A 24,438-nucleotide genomic window follows, 5' to 3' on the forward strand; every position below is an offset into this window, starting at 1 on the left:
CATGACCAAGCTGCGTAATTTTACAGAGGCAAGGCCACAAACACATCGTCGAGAAATAATGCAACGACATTACACAAACGAAGGCTCAACTGCTGATGTAGTTGAGAGATTGACCACTATGGATAACGACACTGTGAAGGATTCATGACCAAGCTGCGTAATTTTACAGAGGCAAGGCCACAAACACATCGTCGAGAAATAATGCAACGACATTACACAAACGAAGGCTCAACTGCTGATGTAGTTGAGAGATTGACCACACAATGCTGGAATTGAGAATAATATGCAAGAGGAACATTTCTAATGCTGCCTTAGTCTGGCTGCAGCATCAAAAGCACAATTTTTCACAAACTGCTCATTTAGTGTCTTTTTCACAAATGTGTAGCTTTCATGGTGTTGGCACAGGTGTTAACGAATAAGTAGTGTAAAAGGAAAAGCCAAAATGAACACGGGTGTGTCTATCTCCTTTTGCTGTTGCATTTGTCTCCGATTTTGCTGTTGCGAAATCAATAACAGACTGGTGTTATAACTGGCAAATGACTCTTAATGTTAGCAAATCAGCTGTCATGCGTATTACTAGAAAACGAAATGCCTCTGTATACCCGTACTCGGTGGACAACACTCCGTTAACAACGGCTAATGATTATAAGTATCTCAGCCTGGTAATACTGTATCAGATAACCTCAGGTGGAACTCTCATGTTAATGTTATAACGTCAAAAGCTTTAAAAAGACTTGTCTTTCTTTGAAGGCGCCTCCGTCATACTACACCTGAAACTAATCTTCTGGTGTATACTACACTTGTTCGACCTATCCTAATGTCTCCTGGTTTCCATATACTAATAAACTAATAATGTTAGAGAAAGTGCAGAGAAAGGCAATCAGATTTATTTACGAGTATAACCTAACTGCCTCACCATCTCAACTAATTAACAGAGCCGGACTACTCACTCTATAAAATCGTTCCAAACTAGCTCGTCTGAAAGTAATTTACCAGCTAATACATAAGAAGCCGTCTATAGATAGCTCCCGCTACCTGTTCAAACCTGAAACATGACAGACCCGGCGTAAACATCCCCAAACACTACAAAAGTACCGTTTTAGTACCAAATGTTTCAGGTTTTCATTCTTTCCACTCGCAACTACAGAATGGAACAACCTACCCTCTCATATTGTCCTTAGTCCAACGTTAGAAGCTTTTTTGAAATCTTATGAGTTTCACATAATCGAGTCGCAAGTATGACTCTTTGGCCTTATTGCATTGTGTAACTGCCGTGCACCACTCCGACCCGCATAAATTCAAGGCTCCTCTCGAATCACTTCTTCGCTGCAATTAATACCCATCCCTCATGTAATACCCCAGCTGGGGCCTTTGAAGTATCGAAAATAAAAAAATACAAATACTACTAATCCTTATTATCGTAGTTTCTTTTCAATAATTTTTTCCTTTGTACAAATTGTGTACCACGTATATTAAAAAAAATCTAACCTATTACAGTCGAACCCGTTTATAACGAACTCGGAAGTGCCGCGAAAACTGGTCGTTATAACAGTAGTTCGTTGTAAATGGACTCGCCCTCAAAAACATGCATTTAGCGACCAAGCCGCTTTTTTTTTTTCTGCGCATTTTTATTGAAAAATGCTAACAACTCCTCCGGTGAGAAGTTAGGCCTTTTCGCGTTGTGAAGCGAGGCCCGCTGCGTGCACGAGTGAATTAAACCGACTTTGCAGTGAACCGACACCGTTTCAATGAACCGCGGCACCGCTACGTGGAGCCGATCATCCCTGGCTAGTTGTGTGCAGCGCGTCGCCTACTCGGCTCACGCCATCACTGCCCGGCCGCTTGCATTTGTACGCGCATTTGTGCGCTCTTTGTGCCCGCTTCACTTCGGACCATGCACGGGTGCGGCGAGCGGCCTGTTCGTTCAACGGGGCGAAGACAAGCATTTTGCAAGCAACGCGCACTTTACGTCTCCGCGATGCTCTGACGGCCCTGCACGACAGGCGCGGCGCGCTTGGGTTGCCGCCCAATGCATCAACGTTTTTCGGTGCCTGTGTCGCTCAACACCAGCGAGCTAGTTTCGTTTACACGAAGCGACGCGCACTTTATCTCGCACGGCGCGGCGGCGGCGAACTTTCGAACGGCAATGGCATCGCGCGCTTGTACTGCTTGTACCGCCGTCACCCCGAACAGTTTACGCCACACGTGCAGCCGAGCCGATAGCTGCAGATGACTGTGATAAGGTTGTCGGCGATAAATCATAATGGCACATTCATCGCCGGCCGCCACATCGCCTTCGCTCTCTTCTGATGCTTATCCTGAAGGAATCGCCGCAGTCGCGCGGAAGTCGTTATCACTGATCGGCCGGTCTCTACCGTTGCCGAAAAGAAAGACATTTCGCGGCATATTGTGACGTCGACGCAGTGAACATTTAAGCGCCGAAAAGTTATCGCGGTCATCGCTTATTGCATTTTATGGCTTCTTGCGTTCCAAGGCATAGGTTCATCGTAGGCGGTCGTAGCTGCAGAGAACGGCGGTTGCCATGCGAAAGCTGACTGCAAGGCTTCATGCTGCCTATCATTTTTCTTTCTTGCTTTCTTTTTTCTTTTTATCTGCCACTGACGAAACGACTGGAAAGCGAGCGACCTCGCTCGTAGCGTCCGAAAGCAGCGCGTGCGGTGCTCGCCGATCTCGGGTATCTTCGTCACGAGTAAACTGGACCGGGGTACGCGCGAAGCGCGCGCCTCTCATGCTTTAGAAGGCCTAATTTAACTTTTTTTCGCTTCGTATACGCCATATTTTTACCGCGACCGTGTCTGAAGTGTTCGTTGTAAAAGTAGGAGGCTTTGAAAAATGTTCGCTATATATGGACGCAATTTCAATGGGTAGCATAAGAAAATCGTAAGTGCATCGAAATATGGTCGTTATAACCGACAGATCGTTATATCTGGGATCGTTATAAGTGGGTTCGACTGTATACTGTATTGCAGCCCCCACGTTTTGGGTATTCTTGGTTTCCAATGGCCATTTCTTCGAGTCTGTAATGTTGCATGTTTTTTATGAAAAACAACATTGTGTTACTTTCCTACAGTTTCAAAAATTAGTGTGCCTGTATAATTTCGCTCTTTTATTGAATTTCTGTATTGTAAATTCTTGCCATCCCTGCAATTATCCCTTCTTGGGATTGGCAGTATGTTTAAATAAATTTGTGCATGCTGCTTACATTCCAACGATTGTATCAGCTAGGCCAAGAAGAAACTTCACAGATGCTGAAGTGTTCAAGAAGTACACAAATTGAAAAGTTTTTCTCATTTCTTTATTGAATAGCCCCTCAGGGCACAACAAATCAATGCAAGCTGTTATAAATGCATGCCAAGTACAGCAAGGCTTTGCGTGCAACAAAGATTTCCAAATTTATCATTATTTTCACAGTTAATGGCAGTACCAGGTACAAAAAAAGTTTCAGCCAGGTGCCTGAAAACTAGCTACAAATTCCATCTGTCTCAATCTCGCAATAATAAAAAAAAAAGACATGATAGCTTTTATTATACGTTACAGGTCACCTTGTATACCCATACCTCACGCCCAGATTTAAAGCCACCCAGAAGTGAGCATTTTATGATTGTGAATGATCGAAGACAATCTAGCATCACTAATCTGAAATCAGAACTGTTGCTTTAATTGCACAGTTTGACACTGTGTTTATGTGTGCTTCAAAATTTGGCATCACGCTAGGCAACTGTAAAAGATGACGCTTTGAGCGCCAGCTCACCATAGTCTGGGTTCTGTACTACGCTTGAGCTATTTGCAACTCTCTCTCTTTTTTTTTCTTCACATGCCATCTGCAGCTCTCTCAGACAATAGTTATATGTAGAAACCACCAGATACTTTAAGAAATACTAATGGATCATTTCAAAGCTGTGCACTGTACATCATTCTGTGGAATGCCAGTGAAGTTAAATTATGCCTTAATATTCACAACATCGTTATGTGCCTTTCCATTTGTCTTTGTCATAGTTTTCATCACTTGATATCTAACACATTATATGTATGATGGATGTGTTGGTATGTACACATGGAAAACAATTTAGCACCAGCAAACAAGGAGGTGTAGATGACACTGCCAGTCATTGTTTTGTCTGCATCTCCCTTTTGTCCACAATTGCTAGTGTTTCCTAAGTTTTATGGTCACATGTCAATTTAATATAAGCAAGTTTTCTTCATGATTCGAAGAAACTCCTCCTGGTTAACTTCACCATCTCCATCCCTGTCAGCCTCATTTATCATCTCCTGCATGAAGAGTGACGAAATCAACAGGTTAGGGGTACTCAAAAGAGCCTCTCAATGAAACAAAAGCTTGATTTGGGCGAGGTGGTTCATGCTGAATATAGTGGTGCAGCACGACACGAGTAGGAAGGAACAACAGAGACGGAAAGAGACGGCGCTCTTTCCTGTCTCCGTTGTTCCTTCCGACTCTTGTCGCGCTGCACCTACTATATTCAGCTCTCAATGAAGTAATGGAATGCTGTAGCCAGAGTTCTTCAATCGTACCAGTTGCGAAACTCCAGTCCGAAATCTGAACATGCCCATGGACAAATTTGCAGAGGATGGCAAACTTGCATCAGCTGGGAGCAGGCTTTTGCAATGCAATACACAAAAAGTGCCATTTATTAGCTTGTTTTTTTCATGTACAGGTGGTGCTACACTCAGCAGACCTCTGCGATTTTGACCAAAGGCGTGTCTGCATTTCAATGCATTCATGGCCATTGGCGATGTCCGAATTCCGTTGGAGACTATGGTGCGTTTCGCAACTCGTGTGATTGAAGAACTCTGGTGTAGCAGCATTTGTTACAGTCAAAACTGAGCAAACAAAGCTGATCAACAAGAAGCAAGTCAGTGACAGAAAATTATAACGTCAAAGAGATGAAGGCAGCAGTGAAAAAAGGTGGCAGCATCCAAACAGCTAAAAGGCAGCTCTTGCATGAGAAGAGCCAAAATGCACGCACTAAAAGAGAAGCAGGGTAATGCTATCAGCAAATTCAGTGGCATACTGAAGGTGGCAGAATACACCTATTCTGAACTGCATAGCATGCAGATAAGTCATCCAAACTTACTAACCCCTTAAGTGCTTTATTTTTTTGAAAATTTCCCAACCAAAAGTGCCTATTTTTTTTATTGCCGATTTCGAATCTGATTGTACTAAAAAGTAGCTAGTCGATGTTGAAAAAATATTTGTACGACATACTTAGTCAAATCAAAACACGGAATAACGCAATTGGGCCTGTTGCAGCTCCTGCACCAAAAGGGAGTTTCCTTTCTGAACTTTTTCCCGTTTTCTCATTGCTTCCGAGAGCAAATGAAGCACTTTTGAAGAAACTGCTGAATATGTTCCATAAGGTCACCTGGCGATGACAAGTTGAAAGTCTTGCCTGGACTGGCCAAGAATGGAAAGCGAGGAGGCTTCACAGGAGGATTGTCCACATCAAGCAGGATCCACTGGCGAGCACTCGCGATGCTCGCTTCCGAGCTGTTTTCATCATCACCAGAGGAGATGCTCAATTCAGCGCCATCGCTGTCTTCACTTCCCGACACACGATAAACATCTGTATCCGAATCATCATCACTCGAAGATGACGAAAATGAAAAGCTTCTTTTTCGGGTTGACGAGCCAGCTACGCATGGGTGGCCGCCACCGCAAGCCATCTTTTCATACAAAAACCGCGCTTTTTCCGCAGGAGAAAAATAAATTGTCAAGTAAATGCTGCCATCTGGTGGATTACACGCAATCTAAGCTGTAGAAGAGTGCCTCTTGTCCTGAACGCTAGAGGGGAGTACCTATTCCGCTAGGACGAGCTCTGCTTGTCCAAAGCACTTTGGGGACAGTTTGGGCAGGACGAGCTCTGCTCGTCCAAAGCAGTTAAGGGGTTAAGTGAAATCAAAGCTGAACAGGACAACATAGTTACATATGTTACTATAGACCTGGTTAGGAAGGCTACAAGAGACATTTCTCGTGGAAAGGCAGCTGAAGAAGATGGCTTACCAGCTGATCTCATCAAAGATGGAGGGAAATTTATACTTTAAAAAATTGCGAGCCTCAACACGAGACTCAACACAGAATGTCTCAAGACCACAGAAGTACCGGTGAGTTGGAAAAATTCCAATGCAATATTGCTACAGAAGAAAGGAGACATAAAAGAGTTGAAGAATTATAGACCCATCAGCTTACTCTGAGTATTACACAAATATGAAGGTAATACAGTCGAACCCACTTATAACGATCCCACATATAACGATCTATCGGCTATAACGACCATATTTCGGTGCACTTACGATTTTCCTATGCTAACCATTGAAGCTGCTTCCACATATAGCGACCATTTTTCAAAGCCTCCTACTTTTACAACGAACACTTCAGACACGGTCGCGGTAAAAATATGGCGCATACGAAGCGAAAAAAAGTTAAAACATTCTTTCTAAAGCGTGACAGGGGAACGCGCTCGCGCGTGCCCCGTTCCATTAACTCGCGACCACGGTGCTCGCGACTACGATATCCCAGATCGGCGAGCACCACACGCAGATTTCGGACGCTGCGAGCGAGGTCGCTCACTTTCCAGGCGTTTCTTCAGTGGCATAATGGCAGTGAGGAAGAAAAAAAATAGTAGGCAGCATGAAGCCTTGCGGTCAGCTTTCGCACGGTAACATATCCTGACGCCGTTCTCTGCAGCTACGACCGTCTGCGATGAACCAAACAATGCCTTGGAACGCAAGAAGGCATAAATGCAAGAAGTGATAACCGCGATAACTTTCCATCGCAAAAAGGTTCACTGCGTCCCTAAACTCGTCGACGCCACAATGTGCCTAAAAAGGTCGTCCGTCTTTTCGGTAACAGCAGAGACCGGTCGATCGGTGATTACGACTTCCGCGAGATTGCGGCGATGCTTTCGCGGATAAGCATCAGAAAAGAGCGAAGGCGAGGTGGCGGCCGTCGATGAACGTGCCATTACGACTTATCACAGTTATCTGTAGATATCCGCTCGGCTGCGCGTGTGGCGTACGCCGTACACAGCGGATTGACGGCGGTACGAGCGCGCCATGCTGCCTGCCGTTCGCAAGTTCGCCGCCGCCGCGTCGTGCGAGACCGCTTTAAAGTGCGCGTCGCTTTGTAGAAACGAAAGCAGCTCGCTGTTGTTGAGCGGCGCGGGCACCGAGAAACGTCGATGCACTGACAGCGAGCATATACTGCGTGTTTGACTACGTGACAACTCAAGTGCGCCGCGCATCGTCGTGCAGGGCCGCGAGAGCATCGCGGAGACGTCGAGTGCGCGTTGCTTGCAAAATGCTTGTTCTCGCCGCGTTGAACGAAGAGGCTAGTCGCCACACCCGTGCACGGTCCGGAGTGAAGCAAGCATGAAGAACGAACGTACAAACGCGCGCATACGATACGGCATACAGCAAGCGGCCCGGCAGTGACTCCGCGAGCCGAGTAGGCGACGCGCTGCACGCAACTAGCCAGGGATGATCGGCTCCACGTCGCGGTACCGCGCTTCGGTGAAATGGTGTCCGCTCATTGCAAAAGCGGTTAATTCACTCGTGAGCACGCAGCGGGCGTCGCTTCACGACGCGAAAAGGCTTAGCTTGTCACCGAAGGGGTTGTTAGCACTTTAATAAAAGTGCAAAGAAAAAAAAAAAACGGCTTGGCCGCTAAGCGCACGTTTTTAAGGGCGAGTCCATATACAACGAACTACTGATATAACGACCACTTTTCGCGACACTTTCGAGTTCGTTATAAACGGGTTCAACTGTATTCTATAGGATAAGAAAAACACTACTTTAATCAACATAGAGCTGGCTTCAGGAAAGGTTACACTACAACAGATCATTACCATATGATCAAGCAAGTAATTGACAAATCTGCTGAGTAAGACAAACTCGTTTTTATGGCTTTCATAGACTGCTAAAAGGCATTCAACGCAGCAAAGATACCAGCAGTTTGGAAGGCATTACATCTCCAAGGAGTGCTTGAGACATATGTGAATACCAAAGCTAACATCTACAAAGATTTCACAGCTACCCTGCTTCCCCACAAGTAAAGCAAAAAAAATCACGATCACAAAAGAAGCCAGGCAAAGAGATCCCCCCTCTCCCATGTTCACAGCATGCTTAGAAGAAGTATTCAAGTGACTCGATTGTAAGAAAATAGCAGGCATGTGCGAATAGTAAATTTTAGGTTCGAAGCGAATAGTGATTTGGTCGAATAATTTTGAATAGTATATATCACATATCATGAAGAACAATGAGTATACTTGTCATGACCCAACTAATCCGCACAATATTTTTTAAAATTGAAACAAGGTATGCGCAACTGTCATTCTTTCTTGTTCAAAGGGTGGAAGCAACTTTGAATAGTAGCAGGATTTGACTTTCGGTAAAATGCAAGTGATAACTTGTAAAATATGTTACGTTTTAAAATTTACTATACTTAGAGTATGTAAGACTGCATAACGAGCTTAACTTAAAAAATGATGAATCGATGTGAGAGTATTATGCTCATTTAACCTTGAAGTGGGGCTTCGCGGCAGTACGGATTTCCCCTTGAAAGGTGTATTCATGGTACAGCACCCTTCCACGGCAGTGAAACCACCTTTACAGGGGGTTACATGTGGTTTATATATGTCTATTCGTTCATTTCGAATATTCGAAGTGCTCGAATATTTGCACATGCCTAGAAAATAGGAATAAAGAGCAATGGCAAATATCTCAGAAACCTATGATTTGCAGATGACAGTGTTTTTCAGCAATGATGGTGAAAAATTACAAAAAAATGATCAAAGACCTAAAATGGGAAAGTGCTAAAGAAGGGCTAAATATGAACAGGCTGATGACAAAGATAACGCTCAAAAGCCTGGCGAAAGAGCAAGAGTTCACGAATGGCAACCAATCTTTAATTAAGGTCTGCACAAAAGTATGAATATCTGGTCAATTACTAAGAGGGCAGCCTACTCGTAAAAAGGGTCAGCTAAGCATAAGGACGGGTGGATGACATATGGCAGGCATTCCGAATTGATGACAGGCAACTTGCCACTGTCCCTAAAGCAAAAATGTGTACAATCATCACATACTGTCAGATCTAACGCATAGGGCTGAAGCTTGGCAAATAAACTCGAAAAAAAGTTAAAGGTATATCGAACAAAATTTCTGCCGCCAAGATTTTCAGCCAAATTGAAAGATTGGGTGCTGAAATTGATAGACACAACCAGTAGCGTAGCCAGAAATTTTTTTTTCTTTTTTTTTTTTTTGGGGGGGGGGGGGTCATTCAACCATACTTTATGCATGTTCGGGCATGTGTTTTTATATGTACTAATGAATTTAATGCGTTTTTCACAAACTGCTGCATCTAGCCGCTGCACCGTCAACTAGAGGAAGTGACATTTTATGCACTGGGAACGGGCATGCCAACAATGCCAGCTGTAACCGGCGTCTCTCAACCCACTCAACTGCGGTTTCTAGAACCACAACGAACAATGCTCCCGGCTGGGGTAAATGGTGGGCAGCGCCTTTGTGGAGGGGGGAGAGTGAGATGTAAAGGAGAAGTGGAGTACAGGAAAATGGACACCCTGCATCCGCTACGGTGACGTCACGGCTCGCACTGGTGTGGAAACACTGCGCGCTGACAATCCTCCAAAAATACAGCCAACTGTTCAAAAATACGTGAAATAAACTCTGTTTACTGGAACAGTCACGTCTTCCAAGTAGAATTTTTATGTTTTTGTCAGTTTTTCTTATTTTTGTTCAGTATCACTTTAAGGAACATGCAGTGTGCATTGGAATAGAAAAATTATAGGTGTAACATTAAGAGATTGGAACGTAGCAGAATGAGTCAGAAAACAAGCAGGGGAACCTGATATTCGAGTTTAAAGAAAGGACTTGGGCCGGCCACGTAGCGCACAAGACAGACAACAGGTGAACAGTTAGAGCAACAGAATAGATACCAAGGGATGAGGAATGCAACCAAGGATGGCAGCAAGTTAGACGGAGTGACGAAATTAAGAAGCTCGCAGATGTAAAATGAATCGGCTTGCTTAAGACAGGGTAAATTGGAGATCAGGCCTTTGTCGTGCAGTGGAAATAGGCTGATGATGAAGGCCACAAATGTCGAGAAGATGGTTTACATGTGCAGCAGATGGAAAACAGTAGCCAGGTGCAATACTACGATTATGCCTTGAGATTAAGCCAGATCTTATAGCGATGTTGCATGGCGCACTGCTGATCACAATTAAGCCCGATTGGGATAAAATTTCTCAACACTGATTGGCTCCCTTTGCAGGTTGTGAAAAGGAGCCAATCACAATGAAGAAATTCAATCCATAATTGAATATGATACTGATAGCAAACACTGGTATCATATCTGATTGTTCGAGCACAGTTTAGGACATTAATATCCATTTTTTTTTTCGCCTGTAGTTATCTCTGATGTATCCTTCAAAAGCAAACATGCCTTGCACTGAGCTGTAGGTTACTTCTTTCTTACCTGCAGTTCTTCATCCGACAGGTTCTCAGAGAGCTGTTTTGCAACGCTCTTGAGGTTCTTAAAGGAAATCTTGCCTGTGTTGTCTTCATCAAACAACTGGAATGCTTTCATGATTTCTTCATTAATGTCCTTCTCTGCCAATCTTGTGGCCATTACATTCATAAAGTCTTCTCGAGCTATTTTGCCTAGATGTTGGGAGCAGGAGAAACAGATCACACAGAGGTACACTACTTAAGCAAGTACATTCAGCGGGCGCCTTAACACGTCACAGTATGCACCACAATAAAATATTTGATTACGTCATCCGCAATTACATTTTTAAGCATGGGCAGAATTGGTGTACTAATGATATTTGAAATACGAGCGCGTAACTACATCGGGACATAAGATGACAGGAAGCCCCGTCCTCTTGTGTCCCTCGCATTTCAAGTGTCCCTCGCGCTCGCATTTCAAGTAACACGAATCACCAACTCGCCCAATCAGCCATTTTGACTAGTGCACTAAATCTGGGGTTGGGGTTGTTATAATTACGCTACAAAACCGGCTAACGATATTGTAATGTACCGGCTTGAGCAGCAGGTTCTTGGCATGCTTTCAATGCAGGCCAGATGAATTGTGATGAAATGAATTACCTGTCTCTTGCTTGTCTATCTCTGCGAGCAGCTTCTTGACCTCCTCCTTTCTAGGCTCGAAACCCAGTGCCCGCATTGCGAACTGGTGGCAGAAGTGATAACATTTCTAGCATAGTATCAAAGACGCGAACGAGCGCGTTGTTAGTAGCAAGGGTCTAGTCGAAGTGAGCACTCGCCTTCAAGTCCTTCGCTTCCATGAACCCACTGCCACTGGGGTCAAATAAGTTGAACGCCGCGTTGATGTCATTTTTCTGTTCTTCGCTCGGTTCTGGCTTGCCGCTGAGCTTGCGCTTGTAGCCTCCAGATGTTGCGCTCTTCCGGGACTGTTGGTGCGAAAAGATGAGGCTGAACAGGCCGTAATTTCGATAACAAAAGTACTTACCATGGACTTAGTTTTGCCTAGCTTTGCCTGGCTTTGCCAACTGCGACAGCTGGTACCAGCTGAAATTTGGTATGTCGCCCTGAACGCAGTGCCAGAAGTGACAGCAGTGCGTCCTTCAACCACTTCAACCCTACAAGGTTGTCGCGGCTGTGGTATGGCTACTATTGAATCAATTGGAACTTATTAAATCGCTCGGTTAGGGTCAGAGACATATAAAAAAAAGGCTGGCGTTATACCAAAAACACTTTCGCGGGCGTTGGTAGCTGACGATCACACGCGCGCACCATCATCATCATCATCGGCACCACGGCCACGGTCTAGCCACAGCCGCTGGATCGATAGGAAGAATGACCTCCATATGAAGAAATTTTTCATACGGATGAATCAGGTACAGGTTAATTAAGGTTGTTTCCCACGCTAATGCGTAGTCAGACTTAGGGGCGCGTACGAGGGGGTGCGAGGGCATGCATGGGTGTCGGCAGGGGAGAGGGGGTGTGGAAGGAGCGCATGCTCTGCTTGCTGCCCACCCAAGCCCAAGCCACACCAGCGCTTCACCCCCGCGCGGTGTAACAAGGTTTTGCACCCCCACCCTCAAGACAAAAGCCTCACTAGCCTCACGCCAGACAAAACCCTGTCGACGCCCATGACCATGCCCATGACGAGGGGTCTTTGCATTGGGAACCGACGTCAGCATCACGGTCAGCATTTACTCATGTTTCAGGTCATGCTGAGCGCTGGGACATGGAATAAAGCACATCGACTGGACCGTTGAATAAGGCATTGTAGAATCAACGTGTAGAACTCAGAAGAATCAGCTGTTGATGTAACCATGGGGTAAAAAAGCTAATTCTTCCTCTATGCATGTAACTTGAAGCGTTGCTTGAAGACTTGAAGTAGTAAGCCATGTCTTCTGTCATGAAGATTGATCCAAAGCCATCCGAAGCCTCAAAGTTGAAAGCGACCCGAAATCGTAGATGGCGCTTGCTGAACGCGTCGTTTTTTATTTCGTCGGAATATCATAGCTGCAAGCGAAGTAAGTTTCTTCTAGCGCTCGTTGACGCCTTGCAATGAAAACACGCACCCTCTTCCTGCTGTATTTGCTACATTCCCGAAGGGATTAAGGGGCGTTTAGTTAGGAAAGTGTCGTTCCCTGTATCCTTTTTTTAATTTTTTTTTTCAACGAGGACGTTAGCTGTGGAAAACAATATGGCCGCAGCAAATAAACAGTTTTTTGTTTACGACCGCCGAAAAAGCAATACACCAGAGTCTGTGATTGCCGTGGGGCCGAAGGATGACTACCTGGATCTAAGGACACGGATAATAAAGGTAGATACCCAAACTTCTTGAGTTTCAGCTCTTGTGACGTTAATCGACAAGCCGACTTGTGAACATAGCGTGTTGTTCATCCTTGTGTCAAAGCAAAATGCTGACATGCTTTTTTATTGGCGTGACAGAACGACTCGTAATGTGCCTATCTCATAACCGTCGTAATCTTTACGGCATAGTATTAACAGTTTTTTTTTTTCTATGTGTGAAAATCAACATGCCGCAATAGGCTTACTACCTAATGCTGATAGCGCTTTCAGCATCAGATATAATAGAATTAAGTGCTTCTAATTTCTCTGTCCTGGCCTTGCTGGAATAGCGCCCTTCTTATTGCTGTTGTAGGTTGCGCTACTTTATCACATTTCTGATCGTTTGGTTCGTGTACACAATATCACGTGCGACGAAGCGGCGATCACGTTAGCAAGCCAATCTAGCTATGTGTTGGTAACACCGTTTGACAGTCTCGCTGTTTTACTTGCATTGTGGTTTCATGCTGCTTGCCCTCTTAAAAAGACTGGACTGGTAGAGCGCCTTTACGTGCCGTATAATGTATCTCATTTTCACAGCACTATGGGATCGCCTCCTCGGAGCCATTCGTTATCTGCACAACAAACAGAGAAGAGATTAACAAGGCTACTTACGGTAAGGGTATGCATGATGAGTGATTACGTGCTTTTATGGCCAAAAAAAAAAAAAAATGTGATGTAGGAAAGCTGGTTGCTTGCGAGTCATGCACCGATTGTCAAATGTTGTGTTTTTTGCTTGTCGTGTAGAAAAACCTCTGGGAGTGTGAAAACTACGTGCTCTGTTCGTGTCCGCACAATGTCAAAATCTAAGCGCCATGTAAACAGTATTGCGTAGTATGCTGAATTGAAAAATGTTTCGTTAGCAGTGTGCAGATGGACGATGATTGAAGTTGGAAGTTTTATGATTGTTTGAACACATTGAAATGGATACACCCATGAAACACAAAACCTCTATAAAACGTCTTTAAAATGTTTAAAACCTTTATAAACCTCTATGAAACGTTTTATAGAGGTTTCGTGGGCAGGTAATATACAAACGAGGGTCCCATAGTCAAAGGCTGCAGCGGGACTCTCAGTTAATAATAGTATGTGATGAGGTGGATGGAAGAACAGTGAACATGGGTTAAAACACACACACACACACACTATAGCAACGAAACAAAGCCAAATGATATCTGGTTGTCAAAAATATAAACATGAATAGGAGACAGTATAATGAAAGATGTAAACTTGGTTATATAGGTAAACAAACTTAATGAAATGTTTAATTGCATAAAATGATTGAGTTGTCGCAGTGTGGGGTAAACCATTCTTTAGCGTTGTATCTGGTAATGTCAAAGTCATTGTGCCATAATTTGAATGAATGTTTACAGGGAGAATGTCGTTTGTGCTCTCCATATTCCTTGTACGCTTGTATGCTGCTCACTGTAGAAGAAAGATATTGCTTTTGTAACTTTGCATTGTGCTACTAAAGTGCCATACAGAAGCAGAGGCCTGTGGAAGTGCCTTTGGTCATACTGAACACGGAATGTGTCCAGCAGTCACACTACTTGTTTCAAGCAGCTACCTCTTTCCTAGTATCCAGAATAGACAAAAATGGTAGCTGTTCAGAAGAAATGTAGTGAAGAAGAGTACTGGGAAAGATAGCAATGGGTGGACGTTCAAAGATTATGAAAGACAAATATGTGAACCTCAAAACTGAAATTCCTCTGGTTAAACATCATGGTTTTTTCCGTGGTAGTGTATGGATGTGTGTCATGGGCTCCATGGAAATAGGAAAGCTTAAAGGGACACCAAAGAGAAACGTTAACGAGACTAGCAACTAAGTTTTACTGTAGCTGTTTTCCATAGTGCAACAGAAAGCTTGCCAGTCAGGGTGTCTAATCATGGAGTGGTAATGTAGAAATGCTGCAAACACTGGTAGGTGAGCGCAATTGTGGTGCATGCTAAGGCCGAAACATATACAGCATTTTTGCCAGCGTTTTCTGACGTTGCGTCCCTCAGCGTCGTTGCATAAACGCCGTCAGAGAGGGCGGAAAACCATATGAGGAGCGTTAAGGCCAGCGTCCGCTCAGCGTCTCAGTGTGACCAGAGGGAATGAACCCGACACCTCGTAAAGCAGTGTACAGTTTCCGTCAATGGACCAACAAGATGTATTCTTGATTATAGCCCTTATGTCTTATTTGCAGTTTTGTGGTGCAAAAAACGAGTCACAGTGCTGCCGAAAGGTCTATTTAAAAAAATTTTTTTTTTACTTGTAGCGCCAGCTTTTGGCATTAAGAAGAACCACACACTCGTAATATATGGCCTCTGTGCTTGAAGTTGTCGCACATCTTTGAGGCCACGTATTCGGCCAATACACTCATTCGTAGTAAGCCTACCGATTAACTTGAGTACGGCTCTCGAAAAGAGTTCAAAGATATCACGAGCGCTTTGCTGTCGAAGCTTCTAGGGAACAACCTAAGTCAAGTACAAGCATCATTTGAGAAGTTGAGGGCCACACAGTGCACGGCGACGACTTGTTAGATCCGAGGCGGGCGGCAGCCATTTTGGCTACAGCGACGACGCTGTTACGTAGCGGAAGTCGCTGCCAGCCGGACGCTGATTGGTCCGGCATCCATCGAACTGCTTCTGGCGCCGACGCTGACCCCGGTGATGTCTGGACCGTCCTGAGGTGGACGTTTTGGCCACCGTCACCAATAGCATCGATGCCGAGGAACGCAACGCCGGGAAAATGTCACCAGAAATGCTGCATATAGTTCGGCCTTTAGTGTGTTGCAGTTCATTGCACACGCATGCACCACGGCTCACATGGTCCCAATAGTTGCCACAAAGGCAGTGCTGCTTCTCTGCGTCAACTGCCTAATAGTGATGTGCAGACTATAATTTTAAGCATGAATGGAGGTGTGCTTAAAGAACAGCAGACTACATACATCAGTTTGAATGCCATGCCAGATTTTGTGACTTTCAAGCGCAACTTAAGAAGACAAATACTCTTCAAACGACGAATAGAATGCTTACTTTTATCTCTGTAATTCACAATCATTCCACTTCCATAAGTTTCTTGTGACACGTCCTGGCCGTTTGTCAGTACATTTAAACCAGTCTAGACGGATAACTGGTTCTGTCATAACTCTCTTGTCATCAATTTTGTCATCATAGGTTAATTATTAGAAGAGGAAATGAAAGCTAAAGTTTCAGGTCTGACTTTCGTGCTGAAATTTCAGCAGGCAAAATTCAGTGTTATGTCTCGAATTTCAGCGTCATGTTGAGTATTTTGGCCACATTGGTTCAATGAAATTTTCTGAAACTTGCTATGCTAAGACTTTGCGTCCCTTAGAACAGAATGTAGATAATTTTTTAGTGACAGACAATTATGTAGGCCCTGGCAGATGCTATTAAAATCTGTGATATCACGGCGAGCTGGTGCAGCGAGTTCAAGGCGATGTCACCACTTGTATTTTTTTCTGTACATTTTCTTGTTTACCGTGGCAAGAATGGTGCTTTCGGCATTGCGAGATTGTAATTTACTAATACGAGAAAAATCGTTTTTCTGTCCCTTTAAGGTGGCCAGTATTAAGAATGTGATGGACTGCGAAAATGAACATATAGTATGTATAAGCAGAATCTCAGTGAATGGAAGTTGTTTAAAAGGAATTGCCCCTTCTATAGAAAAACTGCTTGAAATTAGGTTGGTTTTGTATTTCACCGTCGTACGCTATTCATCTTGGTAAACTGAACTCCCGTTATATGGAGCATATTTTCCCGGTTCCTCTAGATTCCGTTTAGCGAGATTTACTGTATGTTCATAAGAAATATAAATTCCTGGATATTTCGGAGCAAAGGTTCTGAAACTAAGACTTCTTTTGGTTATGTCTTGTGAATTACCTGTTCATTGGAGCATAAGTTAGTGCTAGCCAAAAGGGCGGGGAAGTGTAAATGAGGCTGCTTAATGCAAAGGATGGCCAAGTGGTCTTCAGGAAACCTCACGTGAATGTCTAGGTGAGGATAAAGAACTTGTATTAAACACTGGTGTTAATATAATCTTGGTGTCATCAGGAGTCCGGAGGGATTAAGGTACTCAACAATTCATTGCAATCAATGGTTAAGAAACAGCTTACTTAGCGCACTAATCTAATGAAAACATTTTGAGGCGTATGATGATGACAAGCATGCTGTTGGCAATCTTCAAAACATTGATTTGATGAGAAATCTGACGAGTTCCCTACTTCTTTCAGAGAAGCTTGAAGGAGGCGAGACCCTGTATGTGCTCAAGAACATTGACCAAGAGCTCACAGGACAAACGTTTCAGAAGGTGAGTTTGTTTGTTATATGCACGGTGCTAACCCATAGCAGTGCTCTGCTGTATACTTGACTGGCACTTGCTTTACTCGACTAACATAATGGTGTATTGAGCTTGCTTGCAGATTGCCTATCATAAAATCTGTGTCCCCAGATCTTGAGTTGCTCACTTGGTCTTTGTGAAGTGATTCACAAAACACTCCAAATTCAAATGTTCGTTCGTACTCTAGTCTAAACCCTAAAATCCCGAGCAGGCACGTCTCCTCAGCAAGTCAAAATTACCGTCAAAGTGGAGGAATGGTTGCTTTCTTGGAATGGCACCAAGATTCAAGATGGTGGCAGCATAGTTGTCAAAAGTGCATGTGAACTTCCTCAAAGTCTTCACGCTCTCATTCATGACACGCCCCATTACGACAGCTCATAAACACAAGAAACATAATGGCAATGCAATCAGACCGCAGGAAGCATGGCATGGAAGCACCTCCACTGATGAGCCAATGCAACAGCTCTAAGCAACAAATACAGATCTTGGAGGCCTTACTTTTGCTGGCTACGTTGTCGCAGGTGCCATCTTGGAATACAGTCTATGCTTTTGTTCCCGGGACCCGCAGTATCATCATGGGTGTCATGCGCCCAGTTCCGGGTGTGATCATTGTACAGGAAAAAAAATAATCAAAATTTGACGGCAAATTTTAGGTGCCAAGCAGGATTGGATGGTATTCAAGCAGGCCAATGTTGCATGGACATGGTGCATGACCAGGGTGCGGTGAGGAAGGGGAACTTTGCCTGAGTGATGCGGAAATTTGAAATTGGCAGTGAAATTGGAGGGGGCATTTGCTCGGGTGGGGGTGCTTGCTCAGAATTTTATGGTAGTACAGTAAAACCTCGTTAGTTCAAAGTCACTGGGACTGTGAAAAACTTTCGAATTAAGCGGGTTTTCGAATTAACGAAACGTACAAAAAGCGGCATGCAAGGAACTTTGAATTACTGAAAGTAATCAGAGTTGGTCGTTTGGCCTTCTAGTTTGCGGCTCCAAGGGTTGTTTTCCAGCAATACCCGGTCCCATATTTGCCGCAAACCCGGGAAAACGGCAGGCCTCACTGCTATCAGCACAAAAAAAAAAAAAAAAAGAAAAGAAAAGAAGTCTCGTGGTTAGCTGAAATGTGTGCCTGCGGAAAAGAAGGTGTGCTTCACTGCAGCACAGTGGTGACACGCGGGCAGCATGTCACCTGCTCCTCGCAGCGCCAGTGCGTCATGATGCGACCATTCGCCCATTCTTTCTGGTAAAATAAAGAATATGATAATGGCCAGTGTGATGGAATCCGCGATCTGTTCTGGCTGGAAAACATGATCATTGAAGTTTTCGAACTGAGTTTTCGAAGTAGGGGGGCGTTACAGGCAAGAACTCCGCCAGCAGTGCAAGTGGGCAAATTGCCGGAGCAACCGCCAGTCGGAGGTTCGCATACATCATGAATTCCGTCAGGTCGTCCTTTATTATCTTTTCTTTTCCCAAAAAGAATGGGTAAATCATGACGCGCTGACGTTGTGAGACGCATGCGACATGCTACCCGCATGTCACCGCTATGCTGCAGTGAAGCACGCCTTATTTTCCGCAGGCGCACGTAGCTGACTATGAGACCGCGTTTTTTTTTCTTTATTACTTTTTTTGCGCTAGCACCAGCGAGGCTGGGTTGCTTCAACTGTCACTCATTAATATCGCTACGCTGCATTGCCCTGTGGCTCCTAATGGCCGTCGCTTCCGCGGAGTTGTGGCGAAACCGGGATCGGGAATGGGCACATGGCACCCAAAGTTTTCAAATTAACCGGGCTGGCGCTGACCGCCGCTTCAAAATATCCACTCAGATTTGCATTGCAAAATACGGGACCGCAGAAACCCTTCGAATTAAGCGGGATTTCGAAATAACCGAGTTCGAATTAATGAGGTTTTACAGTATAAGTTGTTGGTTGAGACTCATGCAATGAAGATGTTGCCCAGGCTGTTTAGGGGATACTTCATATTTACCGGCAGCGCAACCACACACACGGACAGAGAAAAGAAGCGAAACGGAAACACCGTTTCCGTTTCGCTTCTTTTCTCTGTCCGTGTGTGTGGTTGCGCTGCCGGTAAATATGAAGTACAACCAACTGGCCCAAGTTTCCGTTTTGTTACTGTTTAAGGGATAGTCACGAGTGATAGCACCAGGGGGGCATGACCCAGTCAGGCAATTACTCAGAGTTTAGTCGTGTCCCCCAAGGCAATTTTGTAACAATTTTGCCTTGAACAAACCAAACCAAACATTTTAATGTGCGCGTATGCTTTGGGAAAGCTAGTTTATCCACTTCTCTTTTGCGTGAATGCTAAGTCATTACATGCACCTGTTGTCGCAATGCTGGCTTGTTGGTGTGGAGTCCTTAAATAATATTGTAGCGCATATAAATGAGAACACAGGCAAAGCACATGAACACATACATATGGCATCAGTACTTGCCAATCTGGAAAGTCAAAATTTTCGAACGATCGTCGTCACATGAAATCTCTCTACTGGCTCATGAGCCAGGCGGTCCTAGTACTTCTCCAACCTGACTACAGGTTCCGTTAGTCCTTCAGCTAACTTTCATGCTGCCCGTGGCCTCCACGATTAGCTCCAGCAACAGCACATTGCCGGAGCTAATTGGAGAGGCGACGTGCTGCTGCTCGTGAGCATGGGATCACACGTCAAGCGAAGGTGATGCCACTGTTCTGGCCACTACAGCTGAAGGTGTATGGGCACATTTTAAGTTAAAAAAGATTATAATAAAAAAAAAAAATGTACTGCATATTGACACTGATATAGCGACCATTAACCGCATACACCAGTAGAAGGTTATGTGATCAGGATCAGGTGCATCTTCTTTTGTTTGCCGCATGAGGTGCCAAAAGTGACCTTGGTGAAGAAATAAAAATATAAATCTGGTGTCTAATGAGAGAAGCAGGGCTTATTTTAGCCGATACAATCTACACTCAAAGCTCATTATAATAAAGTCGCATCTGCCACGAAAATAACTTCGTCATATCCGAAAATTCGTTATAAACGTTTATTTGTAACACTGTAGCTATGACAAGACTATTCTTCATTTACTTCGTTATAACGAGGTTTGAGTGTACAATCTTTCCATTCATGGGGTTGTCTAAATTTGACTTCTAAGTGGTTGTCTGTGCTTTTAATTTTTTCCAAACCATCCTATTGTTAGTAGTATGTTGCCCATGCTTTTGCACTGAAGTACCGTATATACTTGTGTAAGGGCCACACTTTTTTTTTCGAAACTTTTGCTTGGTGCGACCCTTACACGAATCAGGCCGATGAAAGCTCACCAAAGGTCTGTACTGTTTCCGCGACAGTAGCAGAGTGTAAGAGAGTCACAAATGACATTCCAGGAAGGTTTTTATTACGATTCCATTTCGCTATCGCTGTCCTCATTCTGGGAAGAGCTCGCCTCGGCGTTGGCGTCCTCCCAGAGACATTCACCCTCAGCGCTGCTCATGCAGTTTGAAATTCCAGTCAACTTGAAGCTTTTCGCGACTGTTTTGAGTGCGTGGCGTGCCGTGATGACACGGCACGCCACGCACTCAAAATCCACGCACACACTTGTTGTAGTGATGCCCACCCCTGACTTGCCTTGAATTGTGCCTGGGGTATTTCCATGTGGCGAGCGATGGCCAGGGCTTTCACGCGGATCATGTCAGTTGAGACGGTGTAGCCGTCCCTTCGAGTGTTGATGACATATTTGACAAGTTCGCCTTCGAGTTCCGGGTACTTGCACTTCTTTCCGCGAAATGCCTTTCAGCTCCTGTTGGTAGCGGCGAGGGCATCTTTCTGTTTCATCCAGTAATGCACGCACTTCTCATCGACGTCAAATTTGCGTCCAGCTTCTCGCTTGTCGTGCTCCTCGGCATATTCAATCACTTGCAGTTTAAAGGCTGCAGTGAAAGATCTCAAGTGCCGGCCCATCGTCCCTCACCTGCGATGGCTCAAACAGGCCGATCTGAAGAAACACTGCCAAGCTACCCACACGATGCCAACGATGCGCCACACAAAGCAATAATGGCGCCGTTGAGGTCGGCGGAAGCGGAAAAGCTGGCAGCGCCATCTAGCTGCAATTTAACTAACTACACTTTTCTGGCGGGACTTTTTGAATTTTTTTTTCGAAATTCCCCCTCCAAAGTAGGGGTGCGGCCCTTACACGAGTATATACGGTATGTCATTGACAAATTGGCACAACTTTAACCTGATTACTGTTAAACCTTCCGATAGCAGTGTCTGTGCATGTCTTTTTTTTTATTATTTAGAGAACCTCGTAGGTCCTGGTGGGGCACTGCACGCTAGTACCTTACATTCGTGAAAAGAATACATACATTAGAAGAGCTTCAGAACTACAGAATGGAAAAAAAAGGCGAAGGGGAATGGGGTGTCATTCTGCATACTTAGTACAAAACATTGGTGGTTTTCACAACAAAATGAGAAATACAAAACAGGCTATGCAATTTAAAAAGCAGCATGAAACAGTAGAAATGAGTATACATATAGGAGAGTAGGCCAGGAACTTAGACATTACATTCAGTGCTTTAATGCCCATTTTCAGTTATGCAATAGATCTTATTGCAATGTGTACATCCTAGAATAATGTTTGCTTATAGCACATTATCTTATCGATACTGAAATACTGTCACGATTTCGTGTTTTTGCTGTTTATTCTGTGTGTCCTGTTCTGACACTTCCTGGTTTTGAATAAATGTTGACACCTTGTTTTTGTTGCATTTAATAAAAATAAATTGTGCATTTCTGGCTGTCTTTTAACACGTAAGTAAGGGCTCATTTTAATTCTCTGCAGGTGGAGTACCTACCACATTATGACACAATCATCAAGTCTGGCATGTACGAGTACTATGCTTCTGAGGGACAGAATCCACTGCGTGAGTTGAAACAACATTCTTGGTCACATGTGACCAAAAAACAAAGCATTTTATATCTTTAAGCAGATATTCCTTGTAAGACTAGCATAGTGGAATGCCATCAAAATGGTTTTGGGACGTTAAACCCCAGATATTATTGAATGCCATCAAAATGTTCTCTTTCTGCACTTCCTCAAGCAGTGACCACCATATTGCTGAAAGGCAAGTGTTCTGAAGTAGATTGAGGGAAAAAAAAGGTTAACTCTTTGTGGTCCGAAACTTTTACCCTCTTTCCAGCTGCTCCGATCTGAAACTATTTTGCTAGTTTCTAGTGCTGCAAAGAAAAGCAAACTGTGCAAGAAAAACTCGCAGAATATTTATTTTTTCTCTTGCATTGTATGCACAACTCCTTTAACAATACTTGAGCAACGTGTGGTGGAGGCACTTGAAGCTTTCCCCTGGGTGAAGGCCAGGGTTAATACTGCGAGTTTTGCAGTAAAACAGTTTCCCTCCAGCCTGCCTTTTGTTTTTTGATCAGTACAATCGACACAGTCCTTGCTGGTTCAGCCTGGTATCTTGTAATTGAAATGGTTCTTCCCGCCTAGCCTTTCCTTGCACTCCATGTTGTAGTGTGCACGTACCTCACAGGAGTACGGCCACTAGCGTGGGTTCGGACATAGCGAGCCACAGGGCCGCGTCTGCCGTCGCCTCGCGCGAACTAGTGCGCCGCTGCACACGTACGTTCGAGCGCAAACAAGGCGCCGAGCGTAGCGCGGCAAGTACACAGTACTGCTCTCGAAATCCGCAACACTTTATTGCCTGCGGCAACACCACAAACGCAGTACAACGCCCGCTCCCAAAGGCGGCGGGAGAAGCAAAACAGGCTTAACCATGCCACGGGCGAAAGTACAACACAAAGGGTGCCGCGAGCACGTCTCCGCGGGCAAAAGGGCTCACGGGGACACGCCGCTGAGAGAAACGTTCCCTCGCGACTATGCTGCGTGCTCTCACGATCAGCGACCAAAACGGGGCCCGATCGCTCGAGCAAGGGCAAACTCCGCTCGCGTTGGCTTCGATAGGTACGGTTTCGGCGTAGTATGACCACGCACGAATGCACCACACCGCTCTTCGGCCTAGCGTTCGGAAAAGGACAACGTAAGGTAAGCGCTCGCCGCTGGCGCAAGGCACCGTTGGCGAACTCCGTCCGAGCGAGCCCAAACAAAGGAGCCAACGGACAGGAAAGAAAATGCGTGCTCACCTTACGAGGTCCAGAGAGGGTCTGACCCCCCCTGCCCCCGCCGCGCAAAACGTCTCGCGAGACGCGAGCACGCGAGACTCGCACGTGGCGCCACCGTCGAGATTCGGCGCCGGGGTGAGGGGGTTTAACGTCACCCCCGCTCGCCCAGCGCCGTAGGACGGCGGAGGAGAGGAGCGACATGATCGGACATGAAGATGGCAGAAATAGGCGAAAAAAAACCCGCGCAATGGCGATGGGCAAGCCTCAATCCCCACAATGTGTGTTAATGGGCCCAGCTTTTCGGCACGAGCCCTCAAGTCACCCACAAGCTGTTTGAGGAGGCAGTACACTTGAACCCCACAGTAGCTATTTTTGTTCGTCCTCGTGAGAATTTTTTTGTCGCGAAAATACAAAAATAAGCACACCAATTATTTCGCACAACCAAAATTTATTTAAAGAAGTTGCTGATTTTGCTCTGTTTCACGTTGCTTTGAAGGATCCTAGGCTTCTCCTGAAGCGCCAGAAACGTACTTAATAGAAGGCGGCATCTTTCCGACAGGCCGAACAACACTGCACGTAAGCAAAGCGCAGGAGATCTTGGTGTGTGCACGGAGAGATGCGCAGCAGCAAGCAGTTAGGCAATCTACAGAATTTCTGTCGACGTGATGTCACTTTCGTGGGTGTCGTCACTTTAGACGTAATGTGCCAATGTAGTTGCCAACAAAGGCATTAGCAAAAGACTCTTCTCAGCAAAAAAAAAAAAGTTGCTATAATGATCACCCGACCTGATGTAAACAGCAATGGTCGCACTGATGCTTGTTGGTGGAAACGTATGTGTCTGACTTGTCGAATGAGCGGTGCTGTAATTTTCAAAACGTCTGGGTTCCCAACTAGCTCATGGGTCAAAAAAAAATGTTTGCGAATCACTACCTGAAACTTTCGTTGCTGTGGGAGTGCTTTTTAAAATCTTCGCTGTCCAGATGGGGCAAATACATTGACCTCTGTGAGCGTTCGCCGGGAACGCCAGATTTTTTCGTTGCCGCAAGAATTTCGTTATTGAGGGGTTCAACTTTAC

The 24,438-nt window shown here is 44.9% G+C and overlaps 2 protein-coding genes across 3 annotated transcripts in view; one reads left to right on the forward strand and one right to left on the reverse strand.

Annotated features, from left to right (window-relative positions):
* Window positions 1–3,294: 3,294 nt before the first annotated feature.
* LOC119396987 (uncharacterized) lies at window positions 3,295–11,853 on the reverse strand. 2 transcript variants are annotated; one of them, XM_037664391.2, is made up of 5 exons: window positions 11,543–11,837; window positions 11,337–11,483; window positions 11,161–11,242; window positions 10,529–10,713; window positions 3,295–4,290 (listed from the first exon to the last, which is right to left on the reverse strand). In XM_037664391.2, the coding sequence occupies exons 1-5, from the start codon at window positions 11,543–11,545 to the stop codon at window positions 4,201–4,203; spliced, it is 507 nt and encodes a 168-aa protein (XP_037520319.1). In that variant the 5' UTR covers window positions 11,546–11,837; the 3' UTR covers window positions 3,295–4,200. The 2 variants fall into 2 exon arrangements, with proteins under 2 accessions (XP_037520319.1, XP_049273252.1); XM_049417295.1 differs by lacking the exon at window positions 3,295–4,290 and adding an exon at window positions 6,022–6,171 and having other exon boundaries at window positions 11,543–11,853.
* Window positions 11,854–12,494: 641 nt separating this feature from the next.
* LOC119396986 (structural maintenance of chromosomes flexible hinge domain-containing protein 1) overlaps window positions 12,495–24,438 on the forward strand; it is a 218,328-nt gene continuing 206,384 nt past the window's right edge. Inside the window, exons 1-4 of the mRNA XM_049416665.1 lie at window positions 12,495–12,868; window positions 13,435–13,510; window positions 17,133–17,209; window positions 22,066–22,147. Coding sequence (XP_049272622.1) covers window positions 12,749–12,868; window positions 13,435–13,510; window positions 17,133–17,209; window positions 22,066–22,147 — 355 coding nt within the window. The 5' untranslated portion in view covers window positions 12,495–12,748. The remainder of the gene's footprint in view (window positions 12,869–13,434; window positions 13,511–17,132; window positions 17,210–22,065; window positions 22,148–24,438) is intronic.

The sequence above is a fragment of the Rhipicephalus sanguineus genome, chromosome 6 (genome assembly GCF_013339695.2).
Source record: "Rhipicephalus sanguineus isolate Rsan-2018 chromosome 6, BIME_Rsan_1.4, whole genome shotgun sequence".
Classification (NCBI taxonomy): domain Eukaryota; kingdom Metazoa; phylum Arthropoda; class Arachnida; order Ixodida; family Ixodidae; genus Rhipicephalus; species Rhipicephalus sanguineus.

Coding starts and splice junctions, on each gene's coding strand:
- LOC119396987 (XM_049417295.1), bottom strand. Junction 11,243..11,336: donor TGGAAGCGAAGGACTTGAAG/GCGAGTGCTCAC, acceptor TTCTGCCACCAG/TTCGCAATGCGGGCACTGGG. Junction 6,172..10,528: donor TGTCGGATGAAGAACTGCAG/GTAAGAAAGAAG, acceptor TTTCTTCTGTAG/CAATATTGCATTGGAATTTT.